This window comes from Triplophysa dalaica, chromosome 13 (genome assembly GCF_015846415.1).
Source record: "Triplophysa dalaica isolate WHDGS20190420 chromosome 13, ASM1584641v1, whole genome shotgun sequence".
NCBI lineage: Eukaryota > Metazoa > Chordata > Actinopteri > Cypriniformes > Nemacheilidae > Triplophysa > Triplophysa dalaica.
This window is the reverse complement of record NC_079554.1, coordinates 10,265,963-10,292,355: the sequence shown is the minus strand read 5'-3', so window position 1 is coordinate 10,292,355 and position 26,393 is coordinate 10,265,963. Positions and strand designations below refer to the sequence as shown.

At 38.5% G+C, this 26,393-nt stretch overlaps 1 protein-coding gene across 2 annotated transcripts in view; it reads right to left on the bottom strand.

Moving 5' to 3' along the window:
• Positions 1-2,785: 2,785 nt before the first annotated feature.
• Positions 2,786-26,393, bottom strand: part of brf1b (BRF1 RNA polymerase III transcription initiation factor subunit b) — a 60,197-nt gene continuing 36,589 nt past the window's right edge. For both annotated transcript variants that reach the window (XM_056763971.1, XM_056763972.1), the window contains 7 exons: positions 22,333-22,394; positions 21,725-21,806; positions 21,254-21,306; positions 20,347-20,618; positions 6,906-6,960; positions 3,872-4,055; positions 2,786-3,525 (listed from right to left, as the gene is read on the bottom strand). In XM_056763971.1, coding sequence (XP_056619949.1) covers positions 3,488-3,525; positions 3,872-4,055; positions 6,906-6,960; positions 20,347-20,618; positions 21,254-21,306; positions 21,725-21,806; positions 22,333-22,394 — 746 coding nt within the window. In that variant the 3' untranslated portion in view covers positions 2,786-3,487. The remainder of the gene's footprint in view (positions 3,526-3,871; positions 4,056-6,905; positions 6,961-20,346; positions 20,619-21,253; positions 21,307-21,724; positions 21,807-22,332; positions 22,395-26,393) is intronic.

The following is a 26,393-nucleotide window of genomic DNA, read 5'->3' as shown; positions in this document are numbered from 1 at the left end:
AATTCATGCATTTTAAAGTTAGACTTTGAATGTCCATTCCACTATTGTATTTGTTACACAGTATTTAGTTCAATTACATCTGAAGTAACTCTTGTTAAATTAGAAAAAATAAGAGTACTCCCTTACTTTACATTTTTAAAGAGAAAAGTAATGAAGTTACAGTAACTAATTACTTAGTAACTAGTTACACCCAACACTGTATATGTGTTTGGGATAGTTCACGCAAAAATCAGGTCAACATCTTACTGATCTGTTCTGACTTTATTTTCTTCTCTACTCTTTTCTTCTCTGCCCATAAAAAAAAAAAAAGTATGAATGATTCTGTATACTGTGTTAGGCTATATGAGACCAGTCTTCTTTTTGATTGCACTTATGCTTTTGTTGTACTTGTGCTGTACCAATTGCTTCCATTACCTACCCCACTTGTAAGTCGATTTGGATAAAAGCGTCTGCTAAATGACTAAATGTAAATGTAAATGTAAAAATAAGAATACTGTGACTCTCAGTGGTTTTGTGTCCATACAATGGAAGTAGTGTTGTATACTTACCAACATTCTTCAAAATATCTTCTTTTGTGATCTGCAGAAGAAAGAAAATCATACAGGTTTGGAATGACATGAGGGTGAGCAAATGAAGAATTTTCATTTTAGTGCAAACTATCCTTTTAAGCAGAGCTCTCTGTCCTCCATTTTAAACAAACACAACCTATAGCTATATAATATATATATAACCTATATAGACCTATATATGCATTTAGATTGTCCCTGACCACAGTGAGGTTTAGGGAGGTCATGTTAGCTTTGGCCAGGACGTTTGTGTGTGCTCACCTGAACCCAGTGGAGTGTGTTTATTCAGAGGGGACAGATGAGCTATCTGCCAGCACACAGCATACGTGAGAACAGTCAACCTGTATAAATCACCCAGCCATCTAGCCTTAACCTCCAGGACACATCTTGCCTGCGGCGCACATGCAGATGATTATGCATTGCTGGCTTTACTGTAGCTCAGAGCAGTCCTGATCATAACAGAAGACTTGAAAGGATCCAAACAGAGCTGCGTTTTAGCATAAACGTTTAGGGGTTGTAATAATCGCCTCCTCATTACAAACTTCATTATTATCATCAGTGTGTCTAATGAGTGCCATAAGACATTATCATCCATTATTTTCCACTTATTGTCTATGGACAGCATCTGCAGCATGATGGCCATTATCACAGGCAGTGGACTCAACCCCTTACAGATACAAATGAAGAGGAACGAAGGATGTATTTTTGGTGGAAAATGTGTACTGTACACAAATTTACGCATTTGTGTCCTGAGACTGATTGACCATTTAATAAGTGGCTAAAAGATGTGATTTTTCTATATTAAAACTATACATCAAAAGTATACTAGTTTACCCCAAAATGAAAATTCGTTAATTTTTACTTACCTTCATGTCATTTCAAATCTGTATGACCAGATATTTTGAAGAATCTCGGGAACTAAATAATACTGGCTCCGTTGCCTTCCATTGTATGGACACAAAACCACTGAGACATTTCTTAGGTTTTGAATAACATGATGGTGATTAAATGTTTTTATTTTTTGTATGTGAACTGTGCCTTTAACATCACACGACTGGCGGATTAAACCTAACCACTTGATCTAAGTAAGCTGAAATACACAACTGAAACTATGTTCACCAAGTATTTCACATGGATGGATGTTGGTTGTTGGCTTTGTTCCGAGAGGTCCATGTAATTAATATAACAGCCCGGTTGAAACCAGACTACTGCAGGTCTATAGTCAGACAGAGTGGGAAGAAATTAGACCTCAATGCTTTGAACTGAACCTGATACAGTTGAAAAATAAGCACTTTGAACCTGCATCGGTGGACGAATCAAATCTAATGAGAGTGACAGGCTGCAGCGCTGCAGAACCGAATCATTATAGTATCATCTTACTCTTCAGTATGATCACTGGAGCGCTTAAATGGCCCTAAACAAATGCTTTGAAAAGCAAACACTCGACCTGCTTTCAGGAATCTCCCACTTTAACGGAGACTGCTCTGCTGCGCATGAATTCAGTCTTTCACATAGAGAGACTAATAGTTATTTGGTTATTTAGAGGCAAGCGGATCAGTTAAATCTCTTTGGAGTCTTATCATAATGAACAATCTGTTGATGACCTGTGTCATGGCATACGAGACCCATCGCATTCATCGGACCTCGGGCTTAAAAAAATCAATATTATGAGCCATTAAGTTAGTCACAAATTGGAAAAAGTTACTCCAGGTTGCAATGGTTGCTTTGCGGTTCATGCTTTGTGCACAAAGGCATCAAGCTCAATTCTGATAATGAAATTCCGGCTGATGAATGTCAGTCTTGAAGCACCTTGACCATGTCTCCGGAACAAATCTGATTTGAGACATTAGCGACGGAATCAGAAACAGTCGCATGACGTGCGGTTAAGAGAGCAAAAGCTGGCATCATACCACATACATCTGAGAGTTTGTATGAGACTGTACAGTAGCAGATTGGAAAAGAGAAAAAAAGAACATGTAGGGAATACAAAAAAGCAGTCGTGAAAATAAAGTTATAAATTAAGTTGTAACAGCTGCTGGGAAGTGAAGTATTAACGTAAGCCTTGAAAGACAAACCAAAACATCAAAAGGGAAATGGTTGAGAGAGACTAACTTTTTTATAGTCAAACACATTCACAGAGCTGTTATGTATGCAACTATTATGGGTCAATCGATAAATCCAGACCGCTCACACACACAAAAGCTTTTGAGGAGCTTAAGGAAGCTGACATCTTGAAGACGATGTGAATTTATTTACATACATTAAAAAGCTCGAATCACGTTTCTCCCATCACAGAAGCTGGTGTTTACTCTGAAATCTAATAACTAATTATTCACATGACAATAAATCTACACTGAGAAAAATATAATTACATTACAGTACAACACAGAGGATCATTTACTTCTAAACAGATTTACAAAGTTTAACACTTGACAAAATACTGTTTTATTTACAAATATACAGACGTACACATCATTTGGTCCCAGCAGATAAATACAGCATAAAACGTTAACTAAAATCATACTATTTTACTAAAATAGTAAACATTAAAAAACAATAAAATGTACAAGTTAAGCAATAGAAAAACTGTGTGGTAAAAGTTAAATAAAAACTGAATTGACGAAACAGAGTTGTCAGAAGAATATGTCATGAATTTTGATGCACTAGTTGACTGCTTGTGACTGCTGTTTTTCATTGGTTACTACTTGTTTTTCAGTCTAAAGCTGCCAGTTTTTCTTCTCACACAATGACTCACTCATCACACAGATACTGCAGTTCAAGCAGGCACATAATAAATATTGAAAAAGGGTGACCTTCTGTAAACGGGAGTAGAGTTCTAGCTTTGTCACATGTGCCTCAAACGCTTTCCTCTTGCTCTCTTTGCAATTCAGACAAAGCACTAAAAGGCATCCCTGGACAGACTAGAAGACCTCTTCTTCTTCAACTTCACAGCCGTAGTCTGTAAAAAGACAAAGACGTGAATGAATTCTGGGGTTTCTAGATAAATGGTGAATGCGGCAGATTAGATTAGATGGTAGAGTGCAACCAGGACACTTCTGTGATAAGCGAGTATTTGTAGATGTATGACTTTTAGAGGAGAAGAGATAGATGCCGTTTATCAAGATGATAAACACTCCAAATGCAGTCTGCCACAAAGTGCTGGAGAGTTGCGGCCCACTTAACATTAAACAATTTGTCAAAATGAAGAGCCAGACCTTAGAGCTAATCTAGAAAACCCTTGATCATCCAAACCCTTGAACCTTGACTTCATTATCCACAGCTATGATGCGCTGTGACATACTGACCGTGTCCACCTATCAGCTCCATGGCACTAACGCAAGCCTCCTCTGGCTCTTCTTCGTTCTCCTCCTCTTCCTCAGCTGGTTCCTCGTACGCCACGGGGCCACTTTCAACCACAGGGGGAGGGGTTGGGGCAACTGGGGGCTCGGGGGTGGCGGGAGGCAACATCATGTGGACGTTGGGGGTGACCTAAAAGAAATAATGGTAATATTTTAATAATAAGGTTGCAACGATTATGTGGGTCATTCTCACGAAACCACTGATACGGCATGGCAGGAAAGATTGGAATTATAAAACATTTAATTCTTCAACACAAAACATGATCATAATAATCATAATTGTGTTCTCTACCTTGCAAAAAGCATAATTTTAGAACAGGAATGATTTTTTATGTATTTTATTGCTTTTTCTGCTAGCTCTAGAGTGTGTTGTCATTAAAACACATCCCAATTTGTCTGGAGAATATTAATGTACATTAAAAAAGTGTCCACAACTGATGTTCTCACCCTCGGCAACATATTTAAAGGGCTGTTTAAACATACACAAAGATATTTAAATAAAAGTTTGATTTTATGTGAAGGAACACATCTACCAGTACCTTTCAAATGGCATACAGGTTAACCAATTACTTTTTTTCATGGTTAAAAGCGTAATATTCTCTTGTCACGCTGTGTAAACGACTTTTCATTCTCATTACCAATACAGGTTGTTTTCTGCATGATTTTTATAAGAATTATTATTATTATATATTATTATTATAAGAAAATATCGTTTTCTATTAAAATATAATTTGTTAATGTCTTGAATGAATGATTAATGAAAACTTAGCCATCATGGCTTCGCTTATTTTAGCAACAGATGCCATAGCATTTACATTTTTTAACTAGCTATGTAATGAGATTTTAAGGCCTTTTTATTCCAAAAATGTTCGACATTGTGTTAAACTGTCCGTAAAAGTTTTGAAGTAGTGCTTTTAAACATGTCATGCAGTACCTTGTTTAAAATGAATTACAAGGAAATGTGTTGATGCGAGTGTTCTTAACAAAATAATTTCCGCAAACACGAACAAACAATGAACAATACTTCTGCAGCATACATTAATCTTAGATCATTTTAATTTCACCATCACAATTATGTAAATGTTAACATTAGCTAAAGGAGCAATGTGGACATTTTAGCGTCTTACTCAACTCCTCCACCTCCCTTTCGAAGCACTACGTCAACTGACAGAGGACAAACATTTCACCACGTTTTTGCTTCCTTGCTGAACGAGATAATGTATTTACGAAGTGCGCATTGTAGTGCAGTTTGTCCTTTCAGGGCTACTGTAGAAAAAACACGGCCAATTCCATGTAAGGGGATCTGCGATCAAATCAATAACATAACGCTTCATTGTGTAAGGATTGCACTGATATGTGTATGTTGAAATGTGATGCCCATTTTTGGTGATGCGGGCTGGAATCTGGCCTGCAACATGATCCATTTCAACATATTGTAGTAAAAGAAAAACCGAGTAAATCACAAAGAAAAAGTCAGAATAATTCAGGGCAACTTTTCCCATCAGGCATCTGAGGAAGGAAGTAGTGCTCGGGGGAAGCAGAGGCCTAAATCAATTATCGTGTTGTGAAAATCTGAGGAAGTGCATAAGAGTCTCAGTGGTAATTATAGCACAGACGTGCTGCTGTACCGTGAGGCCACTCTTCAGGCGTTGCCAGTGAAAGGGAAACAGCAGCAGTGGGGTTTTAGTAATAGCAGGACTTTGCAAGCTCGGCAGAGGCCTGCAGCTCACCTGTGGGTTACACCCTGAGCGGGTCACCCGGGCTGGTGCGTTAATGATCTTCTTAAGAACATGACATGTACTTGCAATCTGTTTAGTTCAGCTATAAAGTAAAAATATTGAATTATAGCAACATCGTTTTTTTTCATAGCTCTTCAGGGTAATACACAGAAACTAAGAGCCCATTATGCACGTCTCGAGCAAAGTATGAAATCGTGCCCTTTTGTTCTTTCTTTGCAGGAAATAGGAGAGCTATGCTAATGATTCCTTGTTAAGAATGACTCTCTCTGAAATGTATAATACATTATGTAACACTTATTAATTTCAGAATGTCCCAGCAGCCAACGACAAAAGCAATTGGGCACCAACCTGTATGAGAACGGCAGGCTCTGTTGCATAGCGACAGGGAAAACTGACCGCCGCAATCTTTTCTCCTTATTTGAAAAACCCACTTTGTGGATAAATACAATCCACATTGCTCTCTGACCGCTGAAGTGGGGCAGTAAGCACATCACCAAAACATCAAATTATGCAGCTTTAACCTTATCATCACATATATTGACTTCGGATTAAAAGTACCGAAATGTACTATTTATACCATATTTACCCTGTGAACAAATTAGCTGGTCTAATATTAGCCACTATGACATTTAGTTTATTATCATGACAGATTTAGAGCGAAGGGTTAAGTAGGGTTAGCATGCTCGGGCCGAGCAAATTTATTTTGGTCTCTAAGTAGATAGTCATGAAATATTGCTCATTAGGTCAATGAGAAAATAGACCACGAGCGCTTACTGATGCAGTAATCACATTAGCTCTTGGGTTATGAAATGAGGTGCATACAAGAATACTGTTGATTTAATCTTTGTAATTGCATTAAGTATTTGAAGATAAGAGCCTGCTTATATTTTTAGGCACTGCACCGCTTTTAAAAAGGGAATTGGAGAGCAACAAGTATTGCTTTGCATGTACACCAACAGTCTACTCTCATGTCTTTCCAAATCTGTATGACTTTCATTATTCTGCAGAACACAAAAGAAGATATTTTTAAGAAAGTTGGTAACTAAACAAGATCGGACCCTATTGTCTTCCATTGTATGGACACAAAACACATTTCTCAAAATATCTTATTTTTTTCCACATACGAACAAGTCATAAACAGGTTTTGAATGACATGAGGGTAAATAAACGATGACAGAATTAAAATATTTGCATGAACTTTCCCTTTAACAGTGATAATTAAATGCCGTCTTTTAACTTACTGGTTTGGCTTCTGTCCTCTTCTTCTTGGGTACAGATGATATCAAAGGGCGGAGCCTAAAGAAAGCAAGAAGAAAGAAAAAAATCTGTGAATCTTTAAGGATCTCATCATTTTCCACATCACCTCATATGGATGCTTTAATGAGCTCACGACCGGCCTAATTTGCGTTCTAAAAATATGAAAATACGAAGCATACATCCTGATCCTTTCCTCAATCCCACTCGAGTGCAGATTACTGAGGCATATCTAAAGCTCTGGATTCACACTGAGACCTGCACTATTGGGGCTAAAGAAGCCCTGTGGCATTGATGAAATGCTTAGCTTACATTTCCCAGCGAATGGATTTAAACATCAAACACCGGCACTATTTAGGGCTAATATTAAAGAGACTGGCATAAAACATTAATTCGTTTTATGGAGGAAAGGGAAAATAGGAAGTACAGAACATTCTGAAATAAGGAGGTTTTGGTAAGTGGAGATGGTGGTCTAGTGGGTTAAACCACTGAACTAGTAAATCAAAAGGTTGCTGGTTCAATCCCATCAGCCACCACCAGTGTTTCCTTGAGCAAGACACTTTACTCCATGTTGCTCCAGGGGGATTGTCCCTGTAATAAGTGCACTGTAAGTCGCTTTGGATAAAAGCGTCTGCCAAATGACTGTATGTAAATGTAAATGGTAAGGCTACACGTTAGTGTTAGCTTAAAGGTGCTGTGTGTAATATTTGATGGATCTATTGATATAAATTCAGAGGTGTATAAAGACCTTACGTAATGAAGCATTATGTTTTATAACATTAGAATGAGCTTTTTGTATCTAGATACACCGCGGGTCCCCTTGTATGAAATTCACAATGTTGTTTCTACAGTAGCCTTAAATGGACAAACTGCTCTACAGAACGCGTTTCATAAATATGTTATCTACGAAGAAGTGAATCTAAGTAAATATTCATCTTAAAAATCATAGTTCTTAACAGACGGCTGTTGTGCATTGAAAGGGAGGGATGGAGTGAGCCGTTGGTTGCAATTCACAACCTCACCACTAGATACCACTATATTTCACTCACTGGACCTTAAATGAAGTGAAATGTTATTATTATTAAGATGGGTTAGACGATTAAAGTATCTTCTGATTTCAGTTTTTATTGATTTATTATTATTTTTGAATCTGTCCTTCTGAAAAGCTTGTATCTTTTGCCATAAATCATCATTATTAGTCGCCCCTATTGATCTTCAATGGGTTTTGCAAATATCTAACCAATAAAACGTATCAAAAAGTACACTACATTATTTAAAAAGTACTGTGTTTTTTTTCCGTTTCCTGGAAAACAGCGAATTTGGACATCCAAACATTTGTTTTTAACATTTTTATTCAGTTATAGTTTTTCAGTTGGTTGTATGTGATGGTTTTTAAATAACTTAAATTTTTTAAAAATAAAAAAAATGTGTAAACAGGAGTAAACAAAGACTCGCCCACTGACCACTTACATATCCCCTGTAAGGGATCTTAAAGGAACAGTGCCCCCCCAGAAATGTATCATTTTACTTAATTTCCTCCCCCTCATGCTGTTCCAAATGTGTATACATTTATACCATTGACTACCATATTGGGGAAAAAATACTTTTGAAGAATCTTTTTGAAAAATGACTTTTGACTATTGTCATATTTCCTACTGTGATAGTCAATGGTGGCCAAGAACTGTTTGGTTTTAAGCATTCTTCCAGATACCTTTCTCTGTGTTCATCAAAACAAAGAAATTAATACAGATTTGGAAAAGCTCGATTGCGAGTAAATGATTTATTTTTCGGTGAAATGTTCCTTTAATACCTGGAATACACTGATCTTACAGTAAAGGTCATAAATGTATTTGAAACTTGTTAGAAAGCTCAACCAACACAGTCAAAACATAAAAACAGAGTGAATTCTTCATTCTGTGCTACGGGTGAGTTCTGGTGTAACAAGACCCCTTAATTTATTGTATAGCCTACTTGCATATATTGTTGTATTATACTACGCAAAATGCAGCTTCACAACCGAAGCACTGTGTAAGTATACGCAACAACTTACAGGAAGTGGCACACAAATGCACATACACCAGGAAAGGAATACAAACACAAGATAAAGTGCAGGAAAAATGGGCAGCAACTGCTGCTCCCTGCTGAGATCTCCCCGAGGACTCTGGGTGAATGCTTCACTACTAATTAATCTGCTTAAGGAAGTAAGAGACAGAGAGACAGAGACTTTCAGGCGAAGACACATCGGGGCTTCCTCTGTCATAATTCTTTGGGGGTGGCGACCTACATTAGCCATCTGCTGTCCAATCAGAGTTGAGTTTTGTCTGTTTTGGCCAGATCTCTGCTCTGTGCACCAGTGTCCTGGGCCTGATACACACCCTCCACTATTGCATTAGGATTATCTAACACATTACTGAAAAACACAATCACCCCCGAGCGGTCTCGTAAAGTGAATAGTCTCGGGAAGAGGTGCAGATCCAACAACCCAAGTGTGACTAATACACTTACAAATCTTCAGCCGTAGAAGTGGAATGGCCTTCAGCTGAATCTACAACACAGGCTGTGTATTGGATTGAACAATGTAGATAATCTTACAACAACGAATGCACGAGAGCCTGAACGAAACTGGAGACGCCTTGACAAAAGAAAAGAACAGAAGTCCGTGGTAGGAAGTTTCTAGCGATTGTTTTCTGTTCTTCAAAAGCAGTCAAGGGCGAAGCGAATCGAATGATGGCAGGAATCTCTAAGATGTAATAAGGACCTCAAAAAATTGACATAGAATAAAAGTGTCTGATAGTAATTCACATTCAAGTAAGTGTTATTTAAACTACTGGACCACCCCTTCTCGAAAATCCCACCCTTATGTCAGCAAACTGGACCTCTCAAAATGATTGACAGATGATGAGCACCTCAACGTTGTCTGATTGGTTAATCAATAGACTGTCATACAGTATACAGAGCTGTGTGTGATTTCTCAAGACACCTAAAGTCAATGTAATATAAAAATCTAACATATAATAATATCATAACATATAATAATATAATAAAACAACAAATAAATAAAATAATATAAAAAAAATTCAATACAATTTGCTAGGATCTGGATTTGTATTGGTTTAAATAAACCTTTTCTTCTGCTAACCTTTTTATTATTTATGATAGGCTAGACGTTTAAAGTAGCCTATTAAATTAGTAAATTTCTCAGAAAAACATATTTTTTTCAATTCACTCTTTTAAATTTTGTGCAGGGGAAAGTTGTTGTAACTTATCAAAATAATTAAAGTTAATCTTTTAACGTATTTAAATACCTGGATGTAATGCAAGTAGTTAGTTGAAATGGTTGCAATTTGATTGTACTTGAATTTCCACTGGTTTAAATACATTTTTGGGTTATGAAACACAATAAAAACCACATCGTCATCGTCAACAATTTTTTTTAACTTCAGTCTCTGAGTAACATGTAATTTTTTAATCCACAAAATAAACTTTCTCAGTAAAAAAGTGTAATGAATCATGCAAAAAGCATTTAAATTTTCTACATTGTGTTTTATAATTACCCAAAAATCAAACATGTCTGTCAATTTGGAATATGAAGAACTAAAACATCAACATGTCACACCAGTCACTTCACTGAATACATGCTGGCTAAAAAATTATAATTTCTTTACAAAGCATCTGTTTTCAAATCCACATCATCTGAATATAATGACATTGATGTCTGTCAAAATATTATGTGAAAAATACATAGAAATATTTACTGTCCATGCATTTCCTTCTCAGTTGTTATATAATATATAATATTTATAAAATTATAATATTTGAATATCTCCTTCATGGACGGCTGTTTATGATACAGTGTTAGGATGCAGCTTACTATACAGACAGTAAGGCAGCTGAACAGGGTTTGGAACGGAGCCCTTATCTCACAGTGAAGAAAATGGTCAGACATTCTCAATTTGACGCAGACACACTTACACCGGCTCCTACTACAGTAACTACTGACCATCCCTGTGGGTATTCTGTATAAATCACTGATGCAATTTATGACAGACCGTCTGCTCTCTCTACACTCATTACAAACAGTCTGCTCGGCACACAGGCGGCACGGAGGCCCTTTAACTGGACCAAATTAACAGTAAAATCTCCAGTGTCAGATGGGCAAAACACTGTAAACACATCTAAGTATTCTACAAGAGCTCTTTCATGTTTTTAATAGCAGGCATCTGTGACCAGAGGAGCCAGATCTGTGACATCACAGAGAGAGAAAAAGAGAAGAGGACAGTTTAGATGCATGTATCTCGGGGACAAGCTCTAAATGTGACTGTTGAACTCTTGTTTTCCCATCTCTGTTTCCACTGCACTGCCCTTTATGCATGGTAGAGGCTGACCACATCACAACACAATCCCCCATGAACCCCTGGGCACCACACTCACATATGAAACACACGACTGCGAGTGACACTGAGCTGAACGGCCTCTGACATGTGACCCGGGCCACTGAACAGTCAGGGCTATGTATGTGTACAGAGGTCAAAGGTCAAAATTTTGTATATTGAGACCCAAACGTCTAAGAAATCTCTGATTTCTTTTACGGACCTGAAAACCAATTGAATTACTGAGTCGATACTGAATTTTCGGTTTCCGCTCAGAATTTTAACTTCGGTGTATCACTAGTTCATTCATTACTACCAAGTACATGTAAGTATTTACTATCAGTGTTGAATATGCAACAGAATAAAACTTAATTTTGCTTAGTAATAATGTGCCAATCTTCTTTGCTATTAAGACCTAAAACTATCTTTATATGTATAGGAAGGTTAGACACATTCACACTTGAAGCATGAGGTTTACGTCAGCAGCTGTGCACTTTTTCTCCTCTGAGGACATTCACAGGTGTCTGGCATCAGGAGAAGTGTGACGTCAAAACCAGTGGATCTCCTGTGGATCTGGAACAGATCTGTGACATCTTTACTGTATAATAAATTAACGTAACAAGATGGGTAACCTGCATTATTGAATAGAGTGCTACATTTTGGGTGTCCCTTTTGTGACCTCCCAAAGAGAGGTAAAATAAGGCCACAGGTCAGACGGGGTGCCCTCAGGGCTGAGAGGGTGAGGCTGGTGAGGGCGCCTGGACTCTATGCCAAGCCGCTGCTCACGCCCGGGGCCAGATGGTGGATGAGCTGGCTAATGGAGCGAATTCATGCAAGACAAATTTGCCCACTTAACAATCAATCCCAACGCTGCTCTGTCATCAATAATTTCTCAGGATCTCTCAGGACTCTTTCAAAAAACGACTGAATTACTGATGCCGGCATCATATTTCAGGATTTTGAATGATAAATAAAGATTTTAAACAAGGTTTTAAAGAATCAAATGCATGTAGGATTATTCAATATGGAGTGTAAAACATGCTTTCAAGAAATTCACTACGATACCAACTACATTGTAGGATATCTTTCGATTTTTAATTGTGATATAATAATGATATTATTTTGTGCAAAGACTGAAACATTTGTTTAAATAGTCTAATGATTGGCTTTATTTATATTATATTATTTCAACTATTATATTATTAATCCAATATTATATTATAGATTATTTATATTATATTATTGTTATAAAGCTGTGACCATGAATTGTATATTAATGTGACAAAATGCACCACTGCTTGTGGTACCACAATAAGGCTTGCTTCTTAAAAATATAATACAAATCACAATATTAAAAATTATGTATGTACAATTTAATTGTAACAATTAAAAAAAGGGCTTTAAATCCTAACATGGTCGTCTTCAATCATATTCTTGTAAGCAACGTTTTTATAAAAAAGTAAAAGAAAGTCAAACCAAAGAGTCTTTATTCTAGTGAAAATCACTGTAACACATGGCCACTTATGATGAAAGCTTTGGAACTTTAGGTCTAAATTTACACAGTTGTTTCCCATCCGCCAACTGCACATTAAACACATGTGTAACTCTAGCCGCAAAGTATGAATGACTATTTAAGTACCAAAGCAAACAGACTATTCACATACGGGATATATATAACACGCAGAAGGCTGCAAGACGGAAATCAAACACGTCCCCTATTACTATTACTACTATTACCCATAGGCTTTGTAGCTAGGCAACCAATTTAAGCACCTCTCTGTGTGAAAGAAATTCTGGCCCGATCTCAAGCATTTCGTAGGGAGCACTTTTGCTACGCCGGGCCCATATGCCAGTCTGTCAATAATGTATGTGGATGAAACTTGACGGGGGGGAGTAATATTTCTATTGAGCCAATATCACACGGCAGCTGGCTTTGTGTAAATAAATCTAAGGGGGGAGAGGGGCTTCAGGAGCCACTACGCAGCTGTAATCCCCGTTCTCCAGCTGGGTGTACCAGCATTTAAGTTGTAAGAGTAAGCGGAGAACAGATTGAAGGGCGGGTTGGAATTTGAAAGGCTTTCATCAAATTTTGATGGTGGATTAAATCAAATACATAATTCAGAAGAAATTAATCAAAATAGGAGTGTCACAATATTCAAGTATTGGTGATAACTGTGATATTAAAACCATGATTATCAATATTGTTTTTAATACTACACATATGATAAGCTTCCATTTAATATGTTGCCCTAAGAGCCACAATGGTAACCATCTCTCTATCTGCCTCCCTGCAAATAAACAAAAATAGAGATGATTTTATCCGATAGAGTAGCATAAACTATTTTTTTATTTCATTAGATAATGCGATAAATTCTTTATGCTACAGTGTAGTCAAAGTCTGCTATGGTGACAACAAAAGCTTTATGCATTTATCCGTATATATAAACTAAATATTAAAAGGATAGTTCTCCCAAAATAAATGTCTTTGTTCTGTTAAACACAAAGAAAGATATTTGTAAGAATGTTAGATATTTTCAGTACTTTGACATCATCCACTACCATACTAGGAAAAAAAAGAATATTTTTTTGTTCTGTTGAAAGCAAAGTGAGATATTTTGAAGAATTTACACACAAAAAGTCAATGATGTCACAGAATCGAAAATTGCTAACATTCTTCCAAATATCTTTCTCTGTGTTATCAGTCATTGATACAGGTATGAAATTTTTTGGTGATCTATCACTATCACTCAAAAAAATGGGAGAGGGAAATAAACAGACGTTTGTTGAACGTCAGCCACTCAAGAAAGCATTGAAGGGAAGAAAACAAAAGTGAACAGCAGTAAAAGTCACAAGGATTCAAACCAGTGCAGTCTTTAATAACCTATAAAGGTCAATCACTATTTGCCATTTAAATACAAGCCCCACCCACCTCAGAAACAGTTGTACGGCTAAAAAAAACAATAATAACCTTTACATTTAGTTTTTTAACTTATGTAAAACTGTGGGAAACATTATACTGAGGCACACAGCGGCAGCAACAAACAAAACGTCCCAAACAAAAAGCAGTAGTTTAGTACCGAGCATCCGCTTCCTGAAGGACAAATCCATTATGCATTCAGCTCCTAACAGAACTGGCATGATGAAGGAGATACGGAGTTAAGACATTCAATCTGACCCCAGAGGAGGGAACCATTAAGGCCCAGTGGTTTCCACACCTTCTGGTGACAAGGCATCTTATCACATATCCTGCAGGCTACTGTGAAAAGCCCCCGGGGACCTGACTGGGGGACACAGCTTGGAGAGACAAAGGTCCAAGTAAGACATGATTATCCTTTTAACTGTCCCTCCAGCAGTACAGTACAACAGAGGAGATGAATCCATGACCGAGTTCACAGCAGAGACTGTGTTGGGGGTCGTTTCTCAATGCAGGTGGTTTCACTTTGATTTTACGTTTATATAGGGTGACTGGGTGCCAGACGTGCCACCACAGGGACTGACATAACCCGGCACAAACATCTTTTACAAAAGACAGTATGATTTAAAAAAAGAACATGCATACTCGTAGCGCATCTTTACTCAACAACAATGGTCTGGAGGCACGGGGCCAGTGTGAGAGAGCTTCAAACTAGCTTACAAAACCATTGAAACACCATCAGTCTTATTTTACCAATAAATTGTATAATCAATAATAATTATTTGCTAATCTAACACTTGTGTTTTTATGTCTTCCTATAAGATAAATATTAAATGGAGAGCAAATGAAAACTTTCTACAGTAGCCCTAAAGGGACAATCTGCTCTATAGAGCGCATTTCGTAAATACGTTATCTTCTTCGGCAAAGAAGCAAAAAAGTGACATCATCTTCAGCCACTTTAGTCCTTTGAAAAGAGGGGTGGAGTAAGCCGTTGGCTGCAATTCGCAACCTCCCCCCTAGATGCCATTATATTTCATGCACTGGACCTTTAGAGGGATACTTCACCCAAAATTCATAAAGTGTTCTGTGTATTTGAAACTTTTAGTGTAAACATACCCTTGTAGTTGCTGTATTAAAATTACAAAAACAATAGCGGGTTGATAATACTTTAACTTGTAACAATAATGTTTGATTTTGAGTTAAGCCTCGGTCACACTTGCCTCTTTACTCTATTGACTTCCATTCATACGAATGTGGCGGACCCGGAAGATGTTTCGCTGCGTAGCAAAGTTAAAGTTTGTGAACTCTGACCTGCGAATTGACGTCACGTGAGTGCGTGAGACCAATAGAAGATCAAAACTTCACAGCTAGACCTCTCGGTACAGAAATGTAAAAGATGGAGGATATCCCGTCCATTTTAACAGCACCGCCCGAACAAATTGTATCGAATGCTCAAAGTCTAGTCTGATCGCGGCATTAGGTTGGACAATTTGAAGCACACATTACCACCTCTACAGTGGGCAATTTAAGTTAAATTGTCTTCTTTGGTTCACTGTTGCTCAGGTGCTTGTCGGTTCCTTTCATTTAATTTAAACGTAGTGTGTAGTAATTTTAAGAACGGTCTCCTTGGAGTGACCTGCGGGTTATGCTTTGCTCAAGGCCACAATTATAAGCGTTCTCTCAGGAACCCACAGTTGACAGATGTCCCCTCAATACTTGCTAGACTGACATTACAGCCCAGAGCCTTAAGCAATAAGCAACCCCACCTCCACACCTTTCCCTCATCTCAGCAGATGCTACAAGGGCAAAGTTTCGCAGGTGATACCAAGAAGCCCTTCTCGAAAGCCCCCTCTTTACCATCTGCTCCAGAGTCACAGAGGGAGGTTGACTCAGTCACATCGCTCCTCTCAAGCTTTCTCAGCAGGAATCTTCTCCCACTCATCATGCCTGACTGCCTCAAGAACTGTTAATAGAAATGTATCTCTTCTAGTAGCATGGAGCAGGTAAGCATGTCCAGATGTTGGCAGGATTTCTGGTGATTTATTCTCCGGTGCATCTTTTCGGCACCTTGAGGTTTTGATCTCTGTCGTACATGAAGCGCCACCGTTTTGGCGAAAGCTGTTACAAAGCAGCATTCCCTTAGACGAGAAGAAAATTGCTACTTGCTCGATGGAGGCTCAGCAGCATGTCAAATTCTTGGTGTGTGATCGGTACAGGGCGTTCTCACTCCCACACACTGTTTTGTTTTGGTCGTAGGCAATGCTTAAGAAAATGGCTTCAACTGCACCGTGGTTGGTGACTATAAATGGAGGGGATTTTCTTACTTTGTTCATGTACACTACGAAAAAACGATCAAAATGTTTACACAGATACGCAAAAAACATAAAAATGCCAAAATTACTTTTTAAATACCATTTGTTGCCATATTTGCATGTTTAGCATTTGGCATAATTATGTTAAAGGAAAGGTTCACCCAAAATGAATATTCTGTCATTGTTTACTCACCGCTTGTCGTTTCAAATTTTTATGACTTATCTTCTTTTGTGTTCCGCAGAAGAATTTATGTTGAAGAATGTTGGTAACAATGACAGAACCTTTGTTTTGTGTCCATACAATAGAAATGAATGGGTCCTCCATTTTTTGATTACCAACGTTCTCAAAATATCTTCTTTTGTGTCCTGCACAAGAAGAATGTCATAAAGGTTTGAAATAACAAGAGGGTGAGTAAATAATAAAGTAATTTAGGGGTGAACTTTCCCTTTAATAATGTGTTGCTGCCAGTCGAGGTTATGCAGGAAATCTACATTTTTACATACTGTTCATAAGTATGTTATTTAGCACAAACACGCAGATCTGTAGGCCGCCATTGTTGTTTTGGTTACACTGAAGCATGCTTATACACTGAACACATTATCACATGCAGAGAACGTCACCATTTTCACGAATTTGCGTTTTTTACTTTAAATGTAAATGATTCCTGTATTGTTTTCAAATATTTTTTGTCTTTTTTGCATTTCGAAACACACTTTTTAGACCCCAAAAACACCATTGCTGTGCACACTGACAGCAAATACGCATCAAAAGTTTTTAGTTGAAAATGTAGTCGTTTAAACATACCCTAAAACCTTTTCTTTTCTCTCTAGTCCTATACATGCTTCTCCACAGAACGTGATTCCCATCAGCAGGATGTGGCTCCCTTATTCCTGCCACCAGACATCCTCTAGACTCGAAGATCTCAACCCACTGATAAATGACTTCCTTAAACAAAGGAGCCTTCCATGCTGAGAGACCCGACCTAAAAACATCTAAATGAGCTTTGAGGTCGGGAATCAGGCACAGGATTCGCCATTGAGGCCAAACAGATCCTTCCTGGTGAGTTGTACTCGGCTTTAGTTAGATCACAAGTGATCTTCTGTGACAACTCTTCAGAAACCGACTTGACCACAGCCAGCCATGCTGGTCCTGGGTCAGTATGACGGAGCTAGCAACAAACCAAATGACTCATACCGCAGTTCTCGTTGCTAGGAGGTATAAAGGGGTTTTGGCGACAAGGAGCTCCATTGAATCGAACAGAGTGACAAACTCCACAGTGGGTTGCCTTGGTTTCCGGGCATCTAACACACATGTCAATGGGTTCTAACAGTATGAACTTTAAGTGTCCACAGTAGTATAAAGTGAAAAGCCATGCTCACGTTGGGGTGGAAACAATGACATTTAGTGTGGGAAACAGGGCATGGTCAAACAGAGAGGAAGGCTGCAGCGGGGGTCTGCGAAACGCATTAGGACGCCCCCGCTAACTGGCTGATTCTGAAAGGGTCTGGCAAAATAAATAAGAGGTGCTCTGTGAACTTTTCTCAGCGTTGGCCTGGTAAGAAGCACAACCCAGGAAGAACTAACTTGTGACCGATGACCTTCAGCTAACATTTACAAATCAATTTTCACTCATGCTGGAGTGGAACAAGAAAACCACACTAGATACGTCAAGAGTTGAAATATGCATACTTCTGACTAGCAAGTACCCAGGGTTGATGTCACGTCCCAAATCGTGAGTCTGATTTCAAAGCAGTAGCTGTTACTGTAAACCAAAGATCCGAAATGAGATCAGACAGCACGCTAGAGCTGGGAGGCAAAACGTTCTGTCAGGCTGTCACTTTTTCGGAGGATTACAGAGAAGAGAACCACAGGCAGGTCATCTTCTCTCTGCGCTGAGATCAGATTTGCACTTCAGAAAGCAAATCTCGCCAGTTTTAAAAAAAGTACGCCTTTAGACAAGTGTAAAAATGGGAGACATAGGTGATAAGAGAGGATGTCTGCTCTTTTCAAGGAGTGCTGTTAGTTTAGTGGTTTTGCAGAGGTTTAATCTGGTTTCTGTTGTGTAAGGGTGGTAAAGGTGGAGGAAAGTCACTGAGTATACCAGAGCGAACGCAGGGGGTCACTAAACACACTTCAGAAGGGATCTGTTCAATCTGGTCATCCATAACACATACTGTTTATGTACAGTATATGACATCAAAATGTGTGTTGTGTGACAGAGTCTGCATGTCTACACTCCTGTTTTCAAGCGCTTTCCAAGTGCTGCCTATCCTGTGCATGAGTAAAACATAAGACACTTCAGCTGGTGTCATTCCTGTCAAGTGTTTATTTACTTTCTGCCTTATTATGTAGCAGCAATGTGGAGCGAAGATACAAGCTCCGTCTGAATTCGCTGACTCATTCACTTTTTCTTATATACCGAATGCTAAATAGTCAGTTATATGGGGAATAAGTAAATGAAAACGAGTAAACGTTGTTTGACACATGTAGCCAGTCACAGATATTCGTCATAACTCTTATATTACACCTGTGTGGCCTAATGGATTGTTTTGTAAAAAATGATAAAGTTAATTTTCTTATTTGTTACGTTTATTGTAGTAGTTTATAATAAAGAGAACACAACAATAAATAAACGCCCATCACAGAACAGAGCAAGGCGAGGATTTGTGTTTATAAAGCATACAGTTTATTTCTTAATGACCGATCGTTTCGCCAGATGAGACCCTTATTCATCGTATGGTATCGGTTAAAACCCTATGAAGCTGCACTTAAACTGTCATTTTGACTTTCTACTGTTTGGAGTCCATTGAAGTCCACTTTATGGAGGAAATTCCTGGAATGTTTTCAACAAAAAAAAATAATTCTTTCCAACTGAAGAAACAAATAAACAATCATCTTGGATGACATGGGGGTGAGTAAGTTATCATGAAAATGTATTTTGGAAATTAACTACTTCTTTAAGATCACGATTTCTGACTGTTTCAAGGGCTCGGGGGGCGCCCACTGGCCGTCCGTGCACTCGTATTCCGGGTACGACCACAGCGCATAGACCTTGGTTGGACCCTCAAAAGTGTGTGGGCTGTAGAATAATCCAAAAACCTCCCTCCACGGTTACAGCGCCCCTGAGTCTTAATTACATTGTAAACTAATATTACATGGTTTGTTTCAAATGCATTCAAAAGTACATTATTTAAAAGAAAGTGTCAGAAAATTGCCTTTTCGAAGCTTCAGGATATGAGGTCTCCGACAGCTTTCATATGTCTGATTCATCACCATCTCACCATTCGGTATGAAATTAGTAATTATCATTAACGAAATGGACTGGAGGAAAGACATCCCACAATGATAAATTATCTTTCAACGCCAAAGTGTAGAAGTCATGATCTCGTGCGCCGTCTGTCGTAAATTCATTACTTCTCTCACTGGGTCGTTCGGAGTCCTGGAGGACTATTAATTGGAGAAGGGGCAGGCTCCCAGCATGCACTGCAGGGTGCCAGGTGATGGCAGACAGACAGCACTGGCACTGAATTGATGACAAAATTTCTCCTGGTGGAAATGACTGTGAAGGTCAGCCAAAGGGGCAAAGGAAAGAAAACGTTGGAGGCAGACAAGAAGAAAAATGTAGTCCTCCAAGGGCAAGGGAACAACCTTTTTGATCATGTCCTTTGTCTGAGGAACAAAGGAGGCTTTTACCACTTCGAGTGGAGCCGGGGACTTAGTGGATTCTGGGAATAACTGAACTTTGAATGTTCATGACGAACAAACGCCCCTCCCTTTAACAGCAGTTGAACACAACAAAAACAGCACAATCTTAAAAAAAAATGTTTTTACCTTTTCCCCATAAGGCTGGCGGGTTTAGCCAGGTCGAGATTGCTCTTGTTTAGCTGCTTCTTGCGGCGGGTCAGCTTCTTGCGCCCGGAGCTGCTGGCAGGCAGATCTTCGGCTTGCTGAGCGGAAGTGTTTTCGCCACCCTTGCTGTTGAGGTCTCGCAGAACATCGTAATTAATCTTACTGGAGATCTTCTTCTGCTCCAACATCTTCTCTATGGCCTCTCCTGCAGTGCTGGCCAGGATAGGTTCTCGCTTTTTGGAAGGCTTCTTCGGCTGAGACATCACAAAACGCAGAAGATTAGATAAACTGGGATGTACGTTGTTATAAAGGGGAAATCTCAAGGAAATTCTGCCTTTAAATCAGAGGGAACATATGAGGTGATAAAATGTATTACTTGCAATGTTTTTTAGCTTCGCATCACATAATGCATACAGTACAGTATACGTGTAAATTAAACATTTTACTTTAAATAAAAAAATCTACTGTTCGACTTTAAACGTGCGAACGAAGATAAAATTACGATTAATATTCTTTAGTCGTTTTGGGTCATCTGGTGTGTCGTTTGAAGGGCACACGTTCCCTGTTGTGTCTCGCTTTAATGATGTCAGACTAACAGCTGTCAACAACAAGGTGACAGAATCCCATAACATTAGCCTGTAAATGCTATTAAGCCCATCTGATCATGAGCGGTCACCACCGGCTGTGTTCGCTGTGCACGTAACAAGTCTCTTCACAGTCACCAAGCGCTCGACTTTACCTGAAATTGTCATTAGGCTCAAAGCATCTCATTTTGTACGGAGCAGGGCCGGCTAATCCGAGCCCGACTGGGAGTTGCGGTGCAGATGTGAGAGCAGACAGGTCACACGACCCTCAGGGGCGAAGCCAATAAACATAAACACACACTCACCTTCTCCTTATAGGTCCCTTGCTCCTTTTCTTTAGCTATTTTCTCTTCTTTTTCTTTAAAAAGGGAGCAAATTAAGTTCAGCGGCTTCATCAAAGTGAGGGTTTTAAAGTAGTCTTAAAAGCATTAAAAAATAAAAGGCTTTAAAAACCCAAGTCCATTAAAAACCAGACAGATAGATGAAACTCCAACAAAGCAAAGTTTTAAAACTTCCAGCAGATTAACGTTAGTGGGTCAATCTTTCAGTTATCACAGGTTTTTGAATATTTTAGTCAAGATTAATCCCACAAGATTCAGTAAAATGAAACTACAGGACGTAGTCTACAGTGCCAGTTTTTATAAAAAAATATTTTCTTTCACTGAACAATTTTTTGAGCATTGGATCAATTTTGAGTATGGAATCAGTCCCACATGCTCCTCATATTAGATCACATCGGGTGTATAATTTAAACTCTTCTTCTTCGGTTCGCTTACCTTTTTGTTCCCTCAAATACTCCTCATTCTGCTTCATCCACAGCTCTGTCTTTGCCTTCACCTCCAGCTCGTTCAAAATGTACTGCACAGAAAAACAGAGCAGGGAGGTGATCATTTGTCAAAATGTGTTCTGGGATGGTGGACATTGGGCAGTAGTTCTTCGAACTTGACATGACCCGATCATTTAAAAGCTGTTTAGAGCTAGAAGCTGCATTGTTAAGAAAATAACATAACAACGTGTTAGAGGCCATTCAGACAGTGCGCATTTTTTCATTCCAATGTGCTACTTTCCCATTGTGAACACGCGTTTGACGGACGTGCATGACCGTTACGCTCGCACACGAGCGCCGCAAAAATAATAAATTTACCTAAAACAAGTATCTATAAATAGTAAATTCTTTGAAATGGTCTCTTCATTTAACCTGCGGCTTTATGTTATTATCTTACACAGCTTCTGATGTACATTTATCTTGTTGCTGACGTTTATGTTTTTTCAGAAAAACTGAAATGGAAAATTTCTAATTAAGAAAAGATTCTGAGCAATGTAGATAATGGATCCAATTTTGATTTCACTTCATCCATTAACCTATTAATAATAGACCACATACCTTTTCAATCTCATCTTCATCAATCCCATCCAGATCTAGTTCCCCACTGTCTGATTTTTCATCTGTTATGAAGAGACAAAGTCACAAATCAATAAACTGTAGTAACAGTAACACTTAATTGTACGTCGAAAACAGTTTGTATTAAGTCACAGTTTTAAAAACAGAGATAGGAGTCTGCAAAATTCTGTTTTAATGACCAAGTGCACTCTTTGTTGTGTAATTGACATTAATAAGCTCAGTGATGATGTGAAAAGATTGTGTTCCTCGAATATTTTCCCTAATTGTCTTTGAATGCACAGTGTCACACATTATAAAGCCCTAAATTAAAAACGCGCATTTAGGAAAAAGAAAAACAGCTGTTATTGTATGATAATGCAATTGACCTGCAGTAACCTTTGATTGACATAAATAAAGTAAACGTTATTTACATCGCCTGATTACAATTAGCATGTGCTGGCTGAAATATGTAAATATTTATAAAAGCGAAGTAAAAATTAGGGAGCAGATGTGATAAAAAAATGACCAAAAAATATTTTGTTTCTGTATGTGAGTTAAAGTATTTTTGGACTATGTTATATGCAAATCAACCCCAGATGTGAAAATGTAAAATACATGAATACTGTGCAAAATCTAGACAATTTTCTTAACACAAAAGAAGCACTTTGATTTTGATCTCTATTTTTTGCTATAATAAAAAATCTTAAGAAGACCTTTCGATTTAAATAAAAAATAACCAAATACACATCTAAAACTGTATTTAGTTAGTTCCACATGCCTCTACAAACCAGTCTAAATCTGGTTTTCATATGGCAAAATATTTCCCAAAATAAAAGCGGGAGAGACGACCAGCGATTGGACTGGCTAAGCCTCGGAGGATGCAGACCAGATGTTCATTAATTGAACGGCGACAGATCTGAACGGTGTCTCTTCTGTGGCTATCCAGCTCACATTCACACACTCTGAGTTCTGAGTGAGATTGGCAAGGGAGAACAGATTTAAATATCTGAGCTGAGACGAGATAAAATGGGTCGCAATCTGTCCCCCATCTCAGATTCTCATTCATGCACGTGTGAGGTGTAACACACACAGTGCGACTTCAAATACTCCAGTTCTGAACGAGATTTGAGATACCTCAAGTGCCTTTTCGCAAAAAGCACAGCAAAAGATGTATCGAGTGAAACCTTGTATGAAAGAAGGTGCAGGGTGTACATTCAGCAATAAATGTTACATCATTAATTGTGATATTTAGAATTCATAACAAATATTTGTTTAGCCTCATGTCGTTCATAGGTTTTATATGACTCTCTTTATTTAGAACACAAACAAAGATATTTTTTTCTTAAAAGAACCATCTCTTTCTAAATCCAAATATAATCTAAACAGAAACAGAAAGGTTCTTCAGATGTCAAAGGTTCTTTATGGAACCAAAAGGTTCTTCATTTGCATTGAAGGTGCTTGAAAGGTCCTTCACAGCGATGTCACAGAAGAACAATTTTTGGTTCCTCAAAGAACCTTCTAGGGCATCTGTGGTAAGGAAGACGAGAGCCGTGAGGCGGGTCGGTGGCGCGATTGATAGTTTGAATCAGCTGTGTGCACACCGGTCCCGCATCTCACGGAGGAGATTGAGAGCATAAGAGGACGAGCGACGGGACTGTTGATGAGAGAGGACCGGGCCAGAACATGTTCATGTCTTTTACGTTTGTTTGTATGTTATGTTCGCCAGCAGTCGGCCACGAGAGGCTGCCGGCTGTCTTTTTACTTTTGATTTCATTAGATTAAAACTTTATTTAAATGTCTGCCGGTTCCCGCCTCCTTCCTTCCGTTATTACAGCATCGAAGAACCTTCTTCAGATTATGAAAAGGTGAGAAAGAGATAGTTCTTGTTCTTGGTTTTGTGGAACCAAAAATGTTATCCAAATGGCATTGCTGTGGAGAACCCTTTAAGCACCTTTGTTTTTAAGAGTGTAAGTTCATACGTACTTGCTGAGAATATGTTTCGAGCCAAACTCACAAATGTGTGTCTGTTTTTAGATGCTGCCCGTCATAGACCGGTGTCTCACATGAAATGTTTTGTGGCTGACAGCCTATTCCACACCGTCTGTTACATCTACCACCACTTCTATTACTTGCTTCTCAAACACCTGGGATTTCTCAAGAAGAGGGGGGATTGAATCCTAAATCTCCAGCAGGGTTGTAATTGAATCCACGTTTCTCTTTTTTAACACGGAGATAGGATACTTGCTCAGGCATGGACCGACATGGGCACGCTGGTATATGAGGGAATCGGCTTGTCTGCAGGTAGCTTGCAACGGCTGTCACATATCAAACCCAGTGGAGCAAATCACAGCATTTCCCTAGAGCGGTCGCACGGTCAGCTTGGAAAAAAGGGAAAAGGAGAAACAACATGGCGTGATCAGGTTTTTGTTCTTTGGAAGCTTGGCGTGCCAGTGATTGGGGTCGGGTAGATGCTGGTGGTCTCTCAGAAGGAGCTCCAGTTTCGTTGGAGGTTGAAAACAGGAATAACGTGACCTAGAGGTCACACCGGCTAAGCTGTGGTACAGGTGTATGGGTGGGGGAGCAGGGTATATAGCCTCTAGTCAACCCATTTACTAGAGTAAGGGTGTGGCAAAAGACAGCTGTTGTCGAACAAGCCATTAGAAGTGATCAATGCTGAGTCATAAACATCTAATTTAACTTTAAATGGTCTATTCTTGTTCGTGACGAGAAAGACAAGCACACAAACACACTGTCAGGAGGAGCTATTCCAAACATGACTGGATGTGCAATGATATTATAAAGAAGCTGAAACAATGCTTAAAGGTAAAATGTGTACCAGTATATTTGAATGAAAAATGAGCTTCTTACTGACTACGCACTTGACTGAACATAATCCAGATTACATAATGAATCATTATGCAAATAAACATGTGTGATGCTCAACTGTGACATGCCAAAGAGATGAATGAACATTTAGAGCATCTTTTGCATCACTATTGGGATCTCCTGAGGTAATAATTCCTCCAAAAATAAAATTCTGTCCTCTATTGTCATTTCAAACCCGTTTACAGAACACGAATGAAGGTATTTTGAAGAATGTTGTTAACTGGCCCCCATTCACTATTGGTTTTGTGTCTATACAACAGAAGTGAATGGGGGCCAGGACGGTTTGGTTACCAACTTTCTTCAAAATATATTTTTTTTGTTTTCTGCGCCAGAATGAAAATCATAAAGGATTGAAATGACAAGACGGTGAGAAAATGATGACAGTATTTTTCATTTTTGGCTGAACCATAACTTTAAGATTAAGTCAAATAGCGTAAAATGTGTACAAAATGTAATTTCTTAACCTAAGCAACAAATGCAGACATGACCCGTGGTTCTTATTTGTATTTAATCAAATTTATTTCAATGCTGAAAATAATCCCCTGTTATTTTCCTTAAATAAACCATCAGATTTCCCATAATGCCATCAAGACAAGCACCTGTTTGGAGAATCTACTGAGAGTTCCTCCTTCACCCTTCATAAAACAGACGTACACTAGCTTCTATTGCTGGATGTGTGAAGATTCAAGAGAGACGTTTGATAGTGGTTTGAGAATATTTCACGCTCATATTAACAAAAACGAGGACAAGGTTGAGAAAAATCCTGCAAAATGGCATGATAACCTCTAAGGGCCTTTTCCAACCTGACCACCTGCTCCTACTGTCTGTGCTATGAGCAAACAGGACAAGGAAGAAAAAATGTGTGTGTGTGTGTGTAAATTAGATTTTACTGTATATGTGACAGCCATATTTTTGAAAATGTCCTAACAAATTGAGGACATAGGGATTTAAGGAGGTCATCCCTAGGCTCAAATCATATCTTGCTGTACTGCAAATCTATTAATTTCAATAGGTTTCCATAAGGTTTAACTTATTGCTTAAAGGTGTAGCTTACCCCAAAATAAAAAAACTTTCATAATTTACTCACCTTAATGTCATTCTAACCTGTATGACTCTTTTTTCTTCTGCAGAACACAAAAGAAAATATTTTGAAGAACCTTGGTAGCCAAACAACATTG